This window comes from Mustela putorius, unplaced genomic scaffold (assembly GCF_011764305.1).
Source record: "Mustela putorius furo isolate JIRA1106 unplaced genomic scaffold, ASM1176430v1.1 tig00000127_pilon_pilon_pilon, whole genome shotgun sequence".
Lineage (NCBI taxonomy): Eukaryota > Metazoa > Chordata > Mammalia > Carnivora > Mustelidae > Mustela > Mustela putorius.
Genome location: NW_025421288.1, coordinates 9,836,144 through 9,852,845, shown reverse-complemented (window position 1 = coordinate 9,852,845; position 16,702 = coordinate 9,836,144). Strand labels below are relative to the sequence as shown.

Below are 16,702 nucleotides of genomic sequence, written 5' to 3'. Positions count from 1 at the left end.
ATTACGTGTTCTTCTCCAGGCTCAGATATTGCTTCGATCCTTCACAAAGACTATTTTACACCTTTTAATTTTTCTTCCTTTTTTTTTTTTTTAAAGAAAACAGGAAGTCCCTTTTTACCTGCGGCGCGTCAACGAATCCGCTTTACGGACGCGCGCCGGCCCCTCCCCCGTACCTCGGTTCCGGGTTACCATGGGAATCGAGAATTGACGTCACTTAGGGCTTCCGCGCCATACCCTGCGGTCGACCAAGAAGCGAAGGGCGGAGAGGAAGCTTTGACCCGTCTACGCATGCGCGCCCTGCTCCACTCCTCCCCGGCGGCAAATCTCGTTCGGCCTGGGTACCGCCGCGACCTCTCGCTAAATCCCAGCGAAGCTGCTCCCCGTGGGAGGGGAGTAGAGAAAAAAAAAAAAATCGAACAAGCGACAGCCAATCCCATGACACTACAACGCAACCGAGAATGATGGACTCAAACAGCATCAGCCAATGAGAAAGCCCGTTGCTCTCACGTCACAGTTTGCCCCACCCTATCCCCCTCCTTTCTGGACTCCGAGCTCAGTTCGCGCAGTAACAAATGAAGTGCGCGCAGCGCCACCTCCCAGCTCGCCAGGCTCGGCCGCCATTTCTTCGCCTGGCCTAACGGTCCGGCCAATCCCAGCGTGCATCGAGGAGGGCTAAGGCTCCACCAATCGCAGGCCGCCGATTCCGACCCTCTTGCCTTGGCTCGGCCCAATCCAGGCCTCGGACCCGTCGCCCCCGGCCCGCCCCCGCGGCGCCCTCTCTCCTCCCTCTTTGTGCGTCTCGCGCCGCCGCCGCCCGCCGCGTGAGAGGACGGGCTCGGCGCGCTCCGCGGCAGCGCAGTCGGGTCCCCTCCCCCCGGAAGGTTCGCGAAGAAGAAGAAGCCGCCGCCGCCGCCTAAAAGGAGCCGCCAGTGCCGGTCCCCGGGGGCGCCATGGCGACGGGAGCGAACGCCACGCCGCTGGGTAAGCTGGGCCCCCCCGGCCTCCCCCCCCTTTCCGGGCCCAAAGGGGGCTTCGAGCCGGGGCCACCGCCTGCTCCCGGGCCTGGGGCGGGGCTGCTGGTGCCCGGGCCGCCGCCACCCCCGCCCGTGGGCTCGGTGGGGGCCTTGACCGCGGCCTTCCCCTTCGCGGCGCTGCCGCCGCCGCCACCGCCGCCGCCCCCGCCTCCCCAGCAGCCGCCGCCGCCGCCGCCCTCCCCGGGCTCCTCGTACCCGCCGTCGCAGCCTCCCCCTCCGCCGCCGCTCTACCAGCGCGTGTCGCCGCCGCAGCCGCCGCCACCCCAGCCGCCCCGTCAGGACCAGCAGCCGGGCCCGGCCGGCGGCGGAGGAGGTGAGTCGGGCCGAGAGAGCGCGAGAGGCGTCGCGCGGACGGGCCCGGCCGCCTGAGGGGTGCGCGGCGGCGGCGACGGCGGCTGCACGCGGCAGGGGCGCGCGCGCGCACGGGGAGGCCCCGGGCGGAGGCGCCACGGGGCGCGCGGCCCGGTTCTTGGGCCCCGAGTGCGCACGCGCGCTGGCATGGGGGGTGGGGTGGGCAGAGAGCGGAGGCGCAGGCGCACTGTGGCGGCCGCGTTTTGTGGCCCGACTCTAATTTGGCGGGGGTCTGTGTGGCTCGCTGGACCTTGGTATAGGAGAGGGGTGTCCAGTGGGTTGACTCGGTGGACGGGGTGGTGGGTGTGCATGTCTGGAGGGCGTGAAAGGGTCTACTGATGACGTGGAGCACTTCCTTCCTGTTTCTAGATAAGTCCAAAAAGCAGAAAAGTAGCAATTGTAGCTTTTTTCCCTCTATAGTAAGGCAAGATTTTCACTACGATGAAATAAAGAGGTCGAAAATTCTCAGGTCGTGGTTGGGTCCGATGCACTTCTGGAGAAAGGAATTTTTTTCCTTATCTCCATTTATCTTAGAGAAGTCTGATAAGCCTTCTCTTGTTGGGGCTTTCCGCGTGGGGGTGGCAGTTATAACTGACATGGGTACCAGAATGTGTAGGGAGTTTATGCCTCTGATTCGGAGGAGACTTTGGCTGCTATTGTATGCATTTCTGTTTGTCGGACTTTGATACATTCCCTAGGAGTTCAGATGTTAATTGCCTAGTTGGCCAGGAAAATTGAATCCTTATCTCGGCTAAATTTCTGAAGAAAAAAAGTGATCTTGTTGAAGAACTGGGCTTGTTCACTTAGTAAATCATAGGTTTGGTTGTGTTCTGGCCCATTTGGAAAGGTGACTGGTGGGGAGCGGAGGTGAGAAGAAACAGCAATTTCCCGGGTCTTGCTTTACCAAGGTCTGAGTATTCAGTATACCTTGCCTCCGCTGGGGCTTTTCACACAATCATGGTTGATGTCACTTATCTGACGCTTCAGGCATGAAGGTGTATTTGCTCGTTCACATACTTTGCGGTTTTCTTGGATATGTGTTATAAATGTGAAATGTTACCTATTTGGTTCCAGAACCAGGTAGCCTTGTGGTGGCCGTTTGTCTCTGACTTCTCCGGTTTGTGTTCATTTTTTGCCATTTACATTTTAGGTCAAGTTCTCATTTTCCCAGTCTGCGGAGGTTGTGTCTAGTCCCATAAGTATCCTCAACTGCCTGTTGGTAGTTAATTTGCTGGTTTATATTTGCATTTGATGGACTTTATCTGCCTTTAGACTTCCCAAGTAAGAAGCGAAAGAGGAGCCGCTGGAACCAAGATACCATGGAACAGAAGACAGTGATTCCAGGAATGCCGACAGTCATCCCCCCTGGACTTACTCGGGAACAAGAAAGAGCTTATATAGGTAAATACACGTTCTGCATCCAAATACGTTTTCAGATGGTTAACGGTTTATTCTGAGCAACGTTTAATGTGTCTTAAGTTTGAGACCATAAAGTCTTGTTCTTTTAAGGTGAGGTATGGTCAGGTGTAATTTCACGACTGTAACATAACCCATGAGTTTTTACTCTCTTAAGTCCTGCATTTCAAGCTCCTTGTTCTGGTCTGTTCCGTAATAGAGTGTTCTCCATGAGTGCCAGGAAGGTAGGGGGACCCGCTTAGTGAGGGCAGTCCCCAGTCTAGCACCCCACCCCACCCGCCCTTTTCAGCTGCTGCTCATTGCCAGTTGGTGAGGTGAGTGTCTTCTGCCTCTCTGGACACGGCCCCAGTGGAGAACACCGCAGGTATTATAAACTAAGTACCTTTTTCACAGCATGGCCTTTTCACCATTTTACATTCCTCCCTCCCCTTCAAAATGTGGTCTTTTACTTTTTATAGGTACTTTCTGAAAAGAAAAACTCAGTTTAATCAAAGAGTGGTCCTGAAAGTGTTGAACAGTGCACCCCTTCTTACCATTTTGTTGAATTTAACCTTTCCTTCAGCATCTTTTCTGGTTGGTCTTTGGAGAGCTGTCTTAAAACGAGGGCTCTTTTACTATTTATTGTCAAAGAACTCTGCTGGGAAAGGGGTACTATTTGGATATGGAATGAGTGGTAGGATAAAGGATCTTAACTGTTGCGATATTTCAAGAATTAACGATAATTGTCCACAGTGTAAATGAAGTTAACCTCAAAATTACCTTTTTTTTTTTAAATACAAGGTTTTTAATGCAAGTTTCACCTTTATTCATGTATCTGCAGCTGTCTCCAAAAAGTTAACTTGCTAAACATTTCCTCCTAACTAAATAAACAATCCCTTTGGAGTAAATTAGGGCAAAGGCCGCCTAGGCCTCTGAGGCTGTATCCTTCACAGATAAAAAGCTTCAAGGCTGGCATGTGTTATTCTTGAGGATCATATTGCTGAGAGGTTTTGAGGTGTTGGAATGGTTTATGTTCTTTTCATAGTACTAATATTTCTTCTTTCCCCGCTGTTCCAATTTACTTCCATCCACCCCCTTGTCTCATTAGATCGGCCTGGGTCTTTACAACCTTGTGGAAATGTCCTTAGTGGAATGACTTTCCAAGAACACACGCAGACTTAGGGGGCAAAACAGACTTACTCTCTAGGTCTCCAGTCCTCTTCCTGTGCAGGGAGTTAATGTACTGAGCCCTGAGGGTATCTCTAGCTATAAGCCAAAGTGGAAAGAGCCAAAGGCCAGTGTAGATCTCAGATCCAAGAACGAACGATCCATTTGATTGAAGTACCAGCTATTTCCTCGGGTCAGACCCCACACCCCTACAGTTCATGCCTGCCACCATGAAGCTGACTTCCACCTTGAGTTCTTGACCTTAGTACTTACTGTCAAGTCAGAAATTTTCTGGCATAGAAGAGGTTAGCGAGCCATGTAGTTTAATTCTTTGTCTCTCGTGGTACACACTGCTTTGTACAATATCCCCAGTATCTTCTCTTGTGGAGTGGAATGGTGTGTGGTATAGCCCTGTGAGATATATTTAAAATTAGAAGGCTGTCTGGGGTTAGACTTGCAGTAATCCTATTTTGGAGCCAGCTCAGCTTTAACCCAACCCAGTAAGACTTGCCCTCACTAGAGGTGCCTGCTCACAACTCTCAGATGCCGCAAAGGTAAGAAAACAGGTGGTTCTTCAGCACGCTGAAGGCCGTGATCTGGCTCTACAGTTGCCATTATCTTAAGTCACCGGGGTAGCATTTCCCTGGAGTCACTGAACTTTGGTGAAACCCTCTCTCTCTTTCATATACAGCCTCCTTTTGTCAAGGTCCGAGGGCCACACACACTGTCCTTGACCCACACTTTCTATTCTCTACATCCCTTACTTTTACTCCCTCGTGAGGAGCAAGTCTGAGAACAGACTTCTTAACGTCTCACGGTTACTGGTTTAATTAAGGTATATGGATTGTCACCTCAGACTGGAATAAAAGCAACAGGTATTGGGAGATCCTTAATAATATGGATCTGGTTGTACAGAAAGAGTATGTATAACGGGCTTTTGAAGAGGTGTCAAACTGGTTATTAAATGTCTTAAATGTTTAAGGAATTTTGAACCTGGTATCAATGAAAATGATCTTTGCTCAGCTGGTATTTTTCCTTGTCCCATGTTAATTGGGTTTCATTTTGGGCTATGCTTAATATTTAATGAAGAAAAATAAACTCTCAAGAGTCTTGCCCTCAAAGTAATTTGGTTGGGAACAGGGTGTTGGCAATGACAAACATGGTCTGTTCTGGGTGCCAATTGTCTAGCAGGCCTTGGCGGGGCGGGAGAGGTGAGACTCCTGGTACCTGCTTTGATGTTAGCCTTAGGGGACAGTCTATACCGCTAACCCCTCTTCCAGCAAACTGTTTGCTTCCTTAAGTGATAACCATTTTGAAGTGAAAAATCCCTGTAGATGTAAGTGGACTCCTGCCGGTAGGTGGCTGGGGGTTGCCTCAATGTGTTCACTGATCAATCGTCCCTTTCAAAGTCTCCGAGTTCTTCATGCTTGTTATTGAGATTTGAGATGTTTTTTGGTAACATTGTCTTTTTTCCATCCTTTTTTTTTCTTTCCTAACCTGGTTTCTTCCAGTGCAACTGCAGATAGAAGACCTGACTCGTAAACTGCGCACAGGAGACCTGGGCATCCCCCCTAACCCTGAGGACAGGTTGGGAAACAGTTTTAACCAGCTGACAGTAACGCTTTTACCTTTTTCTCAATACGTTTTACTGGTGGCAACATATTGTGTCAGTTCAATGAAATCCTAGTGAGTCGACTGGTAATACTCTGACCATTCTGGGGCCTAGGGTTTGATTAGCAATCTGTATGGTCAGTGGTCAGTTAGAGAATTGGAGTGGAACTTTTAATTACTAGCAGAATAAAAAGTTACGGGAAAATGCACACCTGGTTTCCAGTTGGTAAGCATATGCAGATTTCCACCTGACTTACCCGCCCATAGGGACAGTGAGGTGGCCCACGGGCCAGTGAGGTGGCCCGGTAACAAGCCTTTTCAGTAACTGCTTGGGTTGAAAGCCGAGGGGGTAGAGCTTTTCTCACAGGTACATGGGTGCAGGGATTAAGAATACTTTTTGAGCATCACTGAGTTTGAGCAGACCAGAAGCTCGGTCTGGTTAGCTCTTTGCTGCAGTCTCCTGCTCCTGGTTTTGAGATGGTTTTAAAATAGATGAGATTTCTAACCAGCTTCCTTCACTGCCAGTGAATTTTCCTGCCTCGGCCATTGCCTGGGGGTATTGGGAGGGGCCAGAATATTTTCGCCTGTTTTGGGAAGGCTAGCAACCAACCCAAATCACTTTTTTTTTTTTTTAAAGAGTGTGGTCTTCAAACAGCTATGGTCACATCCTTTCAGTTTATAAGTTCTCTCACCTTTGAAAAGGAAAAAGTCTGAGGAAAATGAACTTTTTAACCAGGAATTAACTGGTTGAACTTTGAACAGCTAAAATCTGGTCCATTTAATGAGGGCAGTATGCCTCCCTCTCTGTGAAATTGTTCTTAATGCATGCAGCATAATTGAAAATATTTTCACTTTAAAAAGTAGTGTTTTTAGCTTTTATTACCCAGTTAATGGCTTGTTAAATCAGGAAGATGATGTAATGGTTTTAGAAGCCACACACTTATGCATCTTTCTGCTGCCCTTTGCAGGGAACAAGTTAACTTAATCTCTCCATATGGGCTCTATAATTTTACTTAATGAAATTTAGTAAATTTTTTACCTGTAGATTTCGGTTGGAGGGATGTGTTGTGTTTTATAAATACATATTTTTTTTTCCCCTCAAAGATTTGCATTGTAGGTTGTAGACCACAACTGTATAGTGCTTTTTTGGCCCATTTCCCTTTAATAATAATGTCTAACAGGTTACCAGGCAATTCTCAAAAGGTTGAATTTTTAACAAACCTTTGCTTCCTGGAGAAACAGGATTAGAGTTTAGTTGATATATACGATTTGAAGTGAAGAAGTTGGGCCAATCTAACCTCTAGAATATTAGATTTTGCCTTTTCACATCAACAATTTGGGAAGCGTTTTGTGAGGCTTTTAAATGACCAATTTGGTACTGTTAAACCTTGTTTTGTTGATTAGCCAGAAATGTTTAATTCTAGACAGCTACGGGGTGGGAATTAGAAATGTCAGTCATGTCAGAAATAAAATCAGAGCAGTTTTTTTCCTCCCTGTATTCAGTTTGAAAGAGGGCCTAATGCCTGATTGGTTTTGCTTTTGAGCCCAGGTTGGAGGGAACTGCATGGGTTTCGTACCTTTACTAAGGTTATTTCCTAAGAAGGTGTATTCTCAATATTAAGCCACTATGCTATTTTGATATTGCTTAAGTTGCACAGTTAAAAATGTTATGAAAATACCTTGTAGACTTAAATGTATAAGATGATAGTCTAATGATCTAATGAGCTGGGGTATGTTTGTTTTTGTTCACTATTATTGGATTGTGTTAACAGTTTATATAAATGCTAGAAACGGAGGTGTCATTTAGCCGTCATTAGCCATGAACAAACCTGACCTTTTATTCCATCGTGTGTGTAACGTGGTATGACATGGTTCCCTTTAGGCTGAAGACAGTGGGAGCAGCCGAGTTCAGTCCTTGCTCTCCAACTAGGCAAGGTTCTCTCAACTAAACCAAGGGTGTAGGAGTCTTGACTACTTTCAGGATGTTTTTTTAATAACCTGATCCACATGGTCTCTTCCCTTCTTGCAGCTGCTACTAAATTTTCATTCAGAATATCAAGCTATGGTCCTTTTTGTAATCTCAACTCAGAATTCTAGGAGCGTAACTTCTCTTTTTTTATTACCGCAAAATCCAGCTGTGGTAAACTGACCATTTTATCATTACTATTTTTTACTTGTAGCAACAGCATTTTACTCCTTAAAAAAATGAGAGAGAGAAAATCTGCTTTCTGGACTTGTAAACATTGGTGGAGAATCCTAGGTTTTCCCCTTGCCGTTTGCAGGTCCAGACCTTAGACAAGTACTTGACCAAATCTGTATTTGCAGCCTCTAGCAGACGCTGCTTTAGCACGTTAACGTTTTTCTCTACCCAGACTCCCCAACCTCGAACAGCCAGAAAACAGGTTGACTCCTGGGCCTTGGACACAGCCAGCCAGGCCATTGAAGGAAAAGCAGAGACGAAGCCTTGAACCATCTCTCTCCATTGTGGGGCCAAGTAGCTGCAGCAGCCTTGAGTCCCAGTGGCATTGGGTTGAAGAGCTCATCCTTACTATGTGGCAGGGGTGCAGACACTCTTCCTGATAGGGCACGAGCTCTGCAAGAGTTCACGTTTTACCTAAACTTGGGGTTTCTGTGGTTCATAAAGTTGTAATACTGTATAGTTTTTTTTTTTTTTTTAATGAAAAATCCATATTTGGCAAGAAGACTCCAGAGGATGATACTGTCCTTGCCATCTACAGTCCAGATATTTTCCCCCAGCGGGGCAGACTTTTTTCTTCTCAACACTTAGAAGCAAGACCTTTTTTTTTCCTTTCTCACACACACCCCAGTCCCCCTAATGCTAAGCCAGCTTTCATCTCCCCATTCCACACGATCTTGAGTAGCACACGTTATGGTCGGTTCCTCCGAAGAGTGTTGTGTTAGGGTCTGAGAGGCAGAGGGGCTGGGGAAGACTAATTTTAGCCCATGTGGGATGAGAAAAGTGAAGGCAGAGCAGTAACGGTCATCTGTTTCCCACAGGTCCCCTTCCCCTGAGCCCATCTACAATAGTGAGGGGAAGCGGCTTAACACCCGCGAGTTCCGCACCCGCAAAAAGCTTGAAGAGGAGCGACACAACCTCATCACCGAGATGGTTGCCCTCAACCCTGATTTCAAGCCACCTGCAGATTACAAGTAAGCAGAGGGGTGGGTTGTCCAGGCCAAGGATTGGTACAGGTCACATGTCCTCTGTACAAATAGAACTGTTTTGGTAGTAATGTCGCACCTCTTAACCTCAAATCATGTATGGTTAATACGTGGTAGGGAGGTTGGTTTTGGAAGAGCTCTAGGTTGTGTTCTCTCTGAAATATACGCAGAGTCTGTGAGTCTTGTCTTTTTTAGACCTCCAGCAACACGGGTGAGCGATAAAGTAATGATTCCACAAGATGAATATCCAGAAATCAACTTTGTGGGGCTGCTGATTGGGCCCAGGTGAGTAACTGCTACCCTATGGGATATTGATTTCTAAGAAACTATGAGCAGTATCAGTCCTAGGCCCAGCTGGGTGCCATTGATGGCTTATCTTCCTGTTTCGGGTGGGTGTTCACACTTTCCTGTGAGAAATTCTCTTTGACCCCGTTTAACTGCAGAGAGCTCAAATCTTGAGGATTGGTGTGGCTGCCCTTAGAGATCACGGAGCCCTTGGTGGGAAACCCCAACTCTCTGCACTCACAGTTTCCTGCCAGTGTGATCAGCCTGCTCTGTTCCCTTGGGCATGTGAACTTGCTTGTCAACTCATTTTTTTCTGCTCCTGATAGAGGGAACACCTTGAAAAACATAGAGAAGGAGTGTAATGCCAAGATTATGATCCGAGGGAAAGGGTCTGTCAAAGAAGGGAAAGTTGGCCGAAAGGATGGCCAGATGCTGCCTGGAGAAGACGAGCCACTTCATGCCCTAGTTACTGCCAACACCATGGAGAATGTGAAGAAAGCTGTGGAGCAGGTGAGGTAGCCAGAGAGGGAGCTTCTTGCTAGGAACCTAGTGGTAGTCCCAGTGCTTTATGTAACTGCCCATTGCATCTCCACTAGATAAGAAACATCCTGAAGCAGGGTATTGAGACCCCTGAGGACCAGAATGATCTACGGAAGATGCAGCTTCGGGAGTTGGCTCGCTTGAATGGGACCCTTCGGGAAGATGATAATAGGTGTGTGATTGGTTTGGAGTAGACAGAGTGAAAACCTGAAGAACTTGTGGAAGGAGGAAGCTTGGCCATAGCCCTTGATGTGACTTTTTTCTCCCCCTCTTCCATGACAGAATCTTAAGACCCTGGCAGAGCTCAGAGACACGCAGCATTACCAACACCACAGTGTGTACCAAGTGTGGAGGGGCTGGACACATTGCTTCGGATTGCAAATTCCAAAGGTGAGGGCCTGGGCTTGTGGCTTCTTGGTAGCCCATGGTGCTCAAGACATTTCTTGAGCGTGTCGGTTGGTTGCTGTTAACTTTTGGCCCCAAGAGCAGCTTGCTTTCTGTGAGTGTGGTCTGTAATAGTGTGATGTTAAAGCCGAGGGTGACTAGAAGCAGTTTGTGCATATTTTGTGCTATATTTTGTGGATCATGTTGAGTTCAGGAAAACTAGAAATTTCCATCTTGAGTATAAATGTGTCCATTGGGGCTCATATTAACTATCTTTTGCTGCTTAGGATTGGTTTCAGAAGTCATCTGAATTTTTGACTATTTTTGAACCAGCCCTTGATAGCAACATATTTTTGCTTTTTTCTCTCTTGGAAAACCTGGCAGGTGCTCTAGTCTTGCATAGACTTTTCTGCCCTCAAACTGGGAATGTAGGGTTTGATGAAAGTTTCCTCTTTGGAAGAGCCTGTGCTTTCGTGGCTCGTGGCTGGCTGGGTGCTCTCGGTCTTCTCTGTTGCGGCAGAAAGCCACGTGGTCTCCCAGATGCAGAGCTGGGCATGGAACTGAGGACTTACTATACTGAGGAACAGTTAAAAAGGATGATTGAATTTCTCCAAACTCCTTGTCAGTTCTTCAGGATAGAACTTTCCTTCTTTTTTTTTTTTTTAAGATTCTTTTTGTTTATTTATTTATTTATTTGACAGACAGAGATCACAAGTAGGCAGAGAGGCAGGCAGAGAGAGAGGAGGAAGCAGGCTCTCCGCCGAGCAGAGAGCCGGATGTGGGGCTCGATCCCAGGACTCTGGGATCATGACCTGAGCCGAAGGCAGAGTCTTTAACCCACCGAGACACCCAGGCGCCCCTTCTTAATTCCTTCTTAATAATGAATTTTTTTCCCCCTCCTCTCTCTCTTACGTCCCTTATCCCACTTCAGGCCTGGTGACCCCCAGTCAGCTCAGGATAAAGCACGGATGGATAAAGAATATTTGTCCCTCATGGCCGAACTGGGCGAAGCGCCCGTGCCAGCATCCGTGGGCTCCTCCTCTGGGCCCGCCACCACGCCCCTGGCCAGTGCACCTCGGCCTGCTGCTCCTGCCAACAACCCACCGCCTCCGGTGAGTTTGGGGGCTGGTTCTTAGGGTCTGGCCCCCCCCATTCTCTTCCGCAGAGATTGGGGGTTATGGCCAGGTGCTTTGGGTAGAGCACACTGACAGACATGGCTGGCAACATTGTTCTTCCGGTTGTCAGGATGTTCAGGGATCTTTCACTTTAGGAAGATCCTGTCCTTGCGTGTTTCCTGGTCCTCTTGGCACAGCCGGAAGGGCAGTGTTGCCACCAGGGGGAGCAGGCCGGGACATCGGCGGGAAATGCTCTCACATAGTCTCTCATGTCCACCACCCAGAGCCGCCCACCCTGGATGAATTCCGGTCCTTCAGAAAGTCGGCCCTACCATGGCATGCACGGAGGTGGTCCTGGTGGGCCTGGAGGTGGCCCCCACAGCTTCCCACACCCGTTACCCAGCCTGACAGGTGGGCACGGTGGACATCCCATGCAGCACAACCCTAACGGACCCCCACCCCCTTGGATGCAGCCGCCTCCACCACCGATGAACCAGGGCCCCCACCCACCTGGGCATCATGGCCCTCCTCCAATGGGTAAGTAAGTGTCAGACCAGAAACCTTGGGGCTTTGGGATAAGCAAGGGTGATACCTGGTTGCTGTGAACCGGAAGCAGCTTCCACAGTGGCTGGATATCTCACCAGATCTCTTGCCAAGGCTGGGGCTCCAGAAGGAGCAAGACTTCATCGTGATTTAGGAAATGGTTTCTGTGTGGGGTTAGACACAGGCCTCCCTCTTAAAGGCAGGGTTCCAGAACCGTTCATACTAGGGTATTGTATGGTTTCAAGCTGTGTGATCCAAATCAGCTGTCAGTGGGGGCATCTTTCCCGGCCAGTTCAAATGTCCTGCTAAGTCCCTGCTCTTTCCTTCCATCAAGATCAGTACCTGGGAAGTACGCCTGTGGGCTCTGGGGTCTATCGCCTGCATCAAGGAAAAGGTAATGTGGCCCGTCACCTGCTCGTTCTGGGCTGCTCATTCTGCACCTGGGAGTGGGGTCTCCGGCCCGGGTCCCTCTCCCCCGCCTCTCGCTGCCCAGGCCTCAACCTTGTCTCTGCGCACCTGCAGGTATGATGCCGCCGCCGCCTATGGGCATGATGCCGCCGCCGCCGCCGCCTCCCAGTGGGCAGCCCCCGCCCCCTCCCTCTGGTCCTCTTCCCCCATGGCAGCAGCAGCAGCAGCAGCCTCCGCCACCCCCTCCGCCCAGCAGCAGTATGGCTTCCAGTACCCCCTTGCCATGGCAGCAAAGTGAGTGCACTATTTTGGGCCTGTGGGGGTGGGCGGGATGGGGAGGTGGGGCCGAGAGGAGCAGGAGCGAGCACCTCAGGGGCGCCGGGAGGCAGGCAGACACCCCGGGAGGAGCACTGCTCTCTGCCCCGGGGGTGTAAACGGAAAGGGCCTCGTGGCCCCTAGGGTTCTGGGGGAGGAGAGCTGATGTTTGGCGTGGTTGTGTCTGGGGAGTGGTTTGGGGGGACCTGGAGGGAACCTGCCATTGTAGGTGGGGTGCCAGAAGTGCAGGCTCGCGCCGGCTGGGCAGCTTGGCTGGGCTGTGGGAGCTGCCGGCTGCTGGCCGCGGGCTTCGGGCCGCCCCGAGCCTGTGTGGAAGGCCTGGGTGGGGAGGGCGCTTGCATGCTGCGGAGAGGGATGTGACTGGGGCCTGAGAGACTGCAGGGATGGGAGTGGGCCGGCGGGGGAGTAGCTGTGGCCTTGAGGTTGAATGTGCCGTTCGGTGGTGGCGGCGGATGGGCGGAGGGATGTCAGAGCCGGTTCTTGTGTCTGGTACCTTCCCCTCAGCCCTTCCAGGGGCACTGGTGACAAAGGGCTTACTCTGCTAAGCCCAGAGACCTCGAGGCTGACCCCAGGGTAGTCCTGCCCACCCCTCCACTCCCCATCACCAGGACAGCCCCGCCCGCCCGCCCCCCACCACCGTACCGCATGCCAAGCAAGGAGCAGGCGCCCCTCGCCCCCCCATCCCAAGGCAGCCGCCGCAGAGAGCCGCGGTGTGCCCCCGCGCGTGTGACCTTGGGCTTCTTTACCACCCCAGATACGACGACTACCACCACGAGCGCTGGCACAGGGTCCATCCCGCCATGGCAACAGCAGCAGGCGGCTGCCGCAGCTTCTCCAGGAGCCCCTCAGATGCAAGGCAACCCCACTATGGTGCCCCTGCCCCCCGGGGTCCAGCCGCCTCTGCCGCCCGGGGCCCCTCCCCCTCCGCCGCCTCCGCCGCCTGGTTCCGCCGGCATGATGTATGCCCCGCCCCCTCCTCCTCCGCCTCCCATGGACCCTTCTAACTTTGTCACCATGATGGGCATGGGGGTGGCGGGCATGCCGCCCTTCGGGATGCCTCCAGCTCCCCCACCGCCTCCACCACAGAACTAGACTCGGTTTTTTTAAGAAAATATATATTATATAGAGAGAGAATTGGTCTCGTTTAAACACACGCCGAACCTCACCATATGGAGCCAGACATTGGGATGCACGCATGTGATTTGTGTGCACGCATGTGTGTGTGTGCACGCACCGGGCTGGGCCAAGCGACTGAGGACTCGCTTGGGAACGGGCAGGTGGTAGTAGGGGCGCCAGCTTGGGCTCTCCTGGCGCCCCGTAGCATCGAGTGTCTTCTTTGTCTTCTTTCTCTCCTCACCCAACTCCCTTTGCCTCTTCCCAAACCGGGCCGCCAGGATCCCTCCCCGCAGCGGCGATGGCCCGAGCCATGAGAGTGAGGACTTTCCGCGCCCATTGGTGACCCTTCCAGGCAGACAGCCTCAGCAGCGCCCCTGGTGGACAGGATGGTTCGGCAAAGCAGCCTGAGTTATTTTTGTGGATGGATTCGGAACACGCTGGCTCCATATCGTGAAATTTTTATTAATTTTTTTCTTTTTCCTTTGTTGTTTCCTTATCTCTTCCTTTCTTCAGACTCCGTCCAAGGAGATGCTCTTCCCCGATCTTCTGCTGCAATTAGATTCCTTTCCTTTTTCTCCATTCCTTGTTCTTCTCTTCCCAAGGAGAGGAGGGAGCACATGGTTTCAGGCGCAAGCTTTGGCCATTAGTGTCAGTCTGTTTGTGGGGGGAGAGGGGCCTTTGGCTCTAAGATTTTCAAGGTTGCCATGACCACCCCAGAGTTGTTGAGTTTTGTTTTTTGTTTTTTTGTAGTGTAACATTTTGTCTTTGCCACCTTTATAGGGTAGTGGGTTAATTTCCAGGTCCGGGGCCGAAACCCATCCTGGCACCCCTGCCAGTGATAGGTGGGGCCACCTAAGCCACTTCAGGCTTGTCTGCCATCCTGGAGAGTCCTTTCCGTGCTCCTTGAGCACCTGAGCTGCCTCAGATTCCATTTGTTCTTCTCCTTCCTGGAAGGTTTCCTTTCAAATTTTATTTTAATCCCAAACGTCTGAATGTTTTGCAGTGTCTAGGGGTTCGAGCCCCTTGTTTTTCGTTCTGCTTTTTTCTTCCCTTCCCTCTTCGTGGAGTGATTATGTTGACAAGAATGTATAACGCGCGTTCTCCTCACTGGTTTATCTGCAGAAATTTCTCTGGGCTTTTTTTTTCGGTGTATGATTCAACACTGCGTTAAAGGGGGATGTTCCATTGAATAAAAGAGCAGTGTGGTTTTCTGGGTCTGTTTCTTTATTTTCTTTTCTCATCAGACTTGTACCACAGCAGCAGCTCCAGAGTTCCCTCACCTGCCTGCATTCAGCACCTGGCCCCAGCCATCCCGTTCTCTCTGGGGAACCCCTGGGACGTTCATTAAGGAGCCTCCCGCCTGTGTCCCTGTGTGTGGCTTTGCTCAGTGGCAGCCGAGTGTGTGGGTGGTCCCCCCCATCTCCACCTTGTTTACTAGTTCATAGCTGACAACCGGGTTCTTCACAACCACCCACCCCCATCACTACTCTATCCCCTGGTCCCTGTTGTTCTGAAGGCCTTTTCCTGGGGCTTAGACCCCCCCCACATCTGCTGAGCTCTGGTTGCGATCTCTGTCTGGAAGCTGCCATGTGACTAAGGCCCTGGGCCTAGGGCGGCATCAGCACTAAAGGTCAGGCCAACTGATCCTGCCTGCCAGGCACAGAGAGCTAAAATTAAAACCGCCAAGTGGCTTTTTCTTTTCCTGCGGGTGACTTGCAGCCTACCAGCCCCACAGGCTTTGGGGATGGGTGGGGGCGGAGAAGAAAGTGCCCCGACTTGTGCTTTGTTAAGTGCTGCTTTGTGGAGGGTCTCAGGCTGTTGGGTTCTTTCACGTCTGGGGCAGTGCTGGTTCTGGCACCCAAAAAATCCACGTTTAGGGTTCCAGGAGGCATGAGGTACTGACCCAGCGGTTGCTGTGCTGCTCCTTCCCAGGGGAGAGCCACGCTGAACCTGCCCTTCCCCTGGGGAAGTTTTCCTTCCTTTGGGGAGGTTAAGGGACAGCAAGCTCCTGCCGCCGCCAGCACCTGGCCAGTGGGGCCAACTCTGGCCTGGGCTGCTTTCCATCTTCAGGTGGGGTCTGACCACTGCTCTGTGTCTGGAGCAAAAGCCAGTTGTGTGGGCCAGGTCCCAGATGTCTGTCCTGCTCAGTGGGTTTCCCTAACCAAGCCCAAAACTTCAGTTGACTGAAAGAAGAGAATGATCTTTTTCTCTTTGTCCTTAACTGATGGGATGGGGGCAGGGCCTGGGGCCTAGCAACCCTCTTTGACCTTGGCTTCACCTCATTGCTTCCCCCACAAGCTCCGTTTCCCTGGTGGGCTCATTGGGCGGTTAATTAGCTCTTTGAAGCTCTGGAAGAGGCAAAGTGGCGCTCTGTGGGTTTTAGAAATAAAATCAATAGATGACTTAACCACAGCCCAGCTACCTCCTGTCTCTCTCCCCTGGGGCCAGCTCCATTCCTGTGCTAGCTCCCTCCCAGCTCCCTGCCGCCAGCTTTTGTTAAGGTTTTGGAGAGTAACAAAGTGGCTAACTAAGGCGCCCTGTCTCAGGCCTTTCTCCAAGCAGCTCCAGGCCCTGGGATGGAAGAGAGACAGCAGGAAGGCTTGGTCCTCAGAAGTGCCTGGAGCACCTGCCTTTGTGGCCGAGTGGGGGGAGAGGAGAAACACCCACCCTGAGACGCTTGGGGTGGAGGAAGAAACCTTTGCTCAACCATGACTGTTCTGTGCCCCGCAGCAGCGCTGGCTCCTTGCCCCCAAGCTTGCTTGGTGACAGGAATACCAGTTGGGAAAGGTCAGCATTAGGGCTCCGGAGAAACCCAAGATTGGTCCAGAGAAGGAGGCAGGATTTCTGGTCAGAAACCTAGTCAGACATAAATAACCTTGTTGTTCAAGCTGGTCAAGGGCTTCCAGGGTTCAAGATTGATCTGCCCATGCGGTACTGGGGAGTGAGGGGATTGGAGAGGACGTGGGGACACAAGAGGTGGCTCAGTTTGAGCCTTCAAGGTCTCATTGCTAGGCCGGGGCTTGCAAAATAAAAGGAAGGGCCCCAGGGTGTTGTCACCTCTGGAAAAAGCCTGGAAACTGCTTGAGTGGGGGGCACGGACAACCAAGATGGAAGGGACCCACAAGGGAGGTAGTTGGAGAAATCAAAAGTAATTTCTGAGTGCCTGACTGGCTCAGTTGGTAGAGCGTGAGACTCCTGATCTCAGGGTGGTGAGTTCAAGCCTCAAGTTGGGCA

At 51.1% G+C, this 16,702-nt stretch overlaps 1 protein-coding gene and 1 non-coding gene across 12 annotated transcripts; both read left to right on the top strand.

Annotated features, from left to right (window-relative positions):
- Positions 1 to 547: 547 nt before the first annotated feature.
- SF1 (splicing factor 1) lies at positions 548 to 14,679 on the top strand. Of its 11 annotated transcripts, none has more exons than XM_045064478.1 (14): positions 548 to 1,347; positions 2,658 to 2,786; positions 5,459 to 5,534; positions 8,577 to 8,729; positions 8,937 to 9,026; positions 9,353 to 9,536; positions 9,623 to 9,738; positions 9,849 to 9,956; positions 10,882 to 11,062; positions 11,329 to 11,602; positions 11,943 to 12,002; positions 12,131 to 12,310; positions 13,107 to 13,311; positions 13,747 to 14,679. In XM_045064478.1, exons 1-14 carry the CDS (start codon positions 951 to 953, stop codon positions 13,874 to 13,876), a joined length of 2,283 nt encoding a protein of 760 aa, XP_044920413.1. In that variant the 5' UTR covers positions 548 to 950; the 3' UTR covers positions 13,877 to 14,679. The 11 variants fall into 11 exon arrangements, with proteins under 11 accessions (XP_044920413.1, XP_044920410.1, XP_044920415.1 ...); XM_045064491.1 differs by having other exon boundaries at positions 550 to 981; XM_045064475.1 differs by lacking the exon at positions 13,747 to 14,679 and having other exon boundaries at positions 13,107 to 13,486.
- Positions 14,680 to 16,629: 1,950 nt separating this feature from the next.
- TRNAR-CCU lies at positions 16,630 to 16,702 on the top strand. The gene has a single exon. It is a non-coding gene; the product is annotated as a tRNA-Arg (tRNA).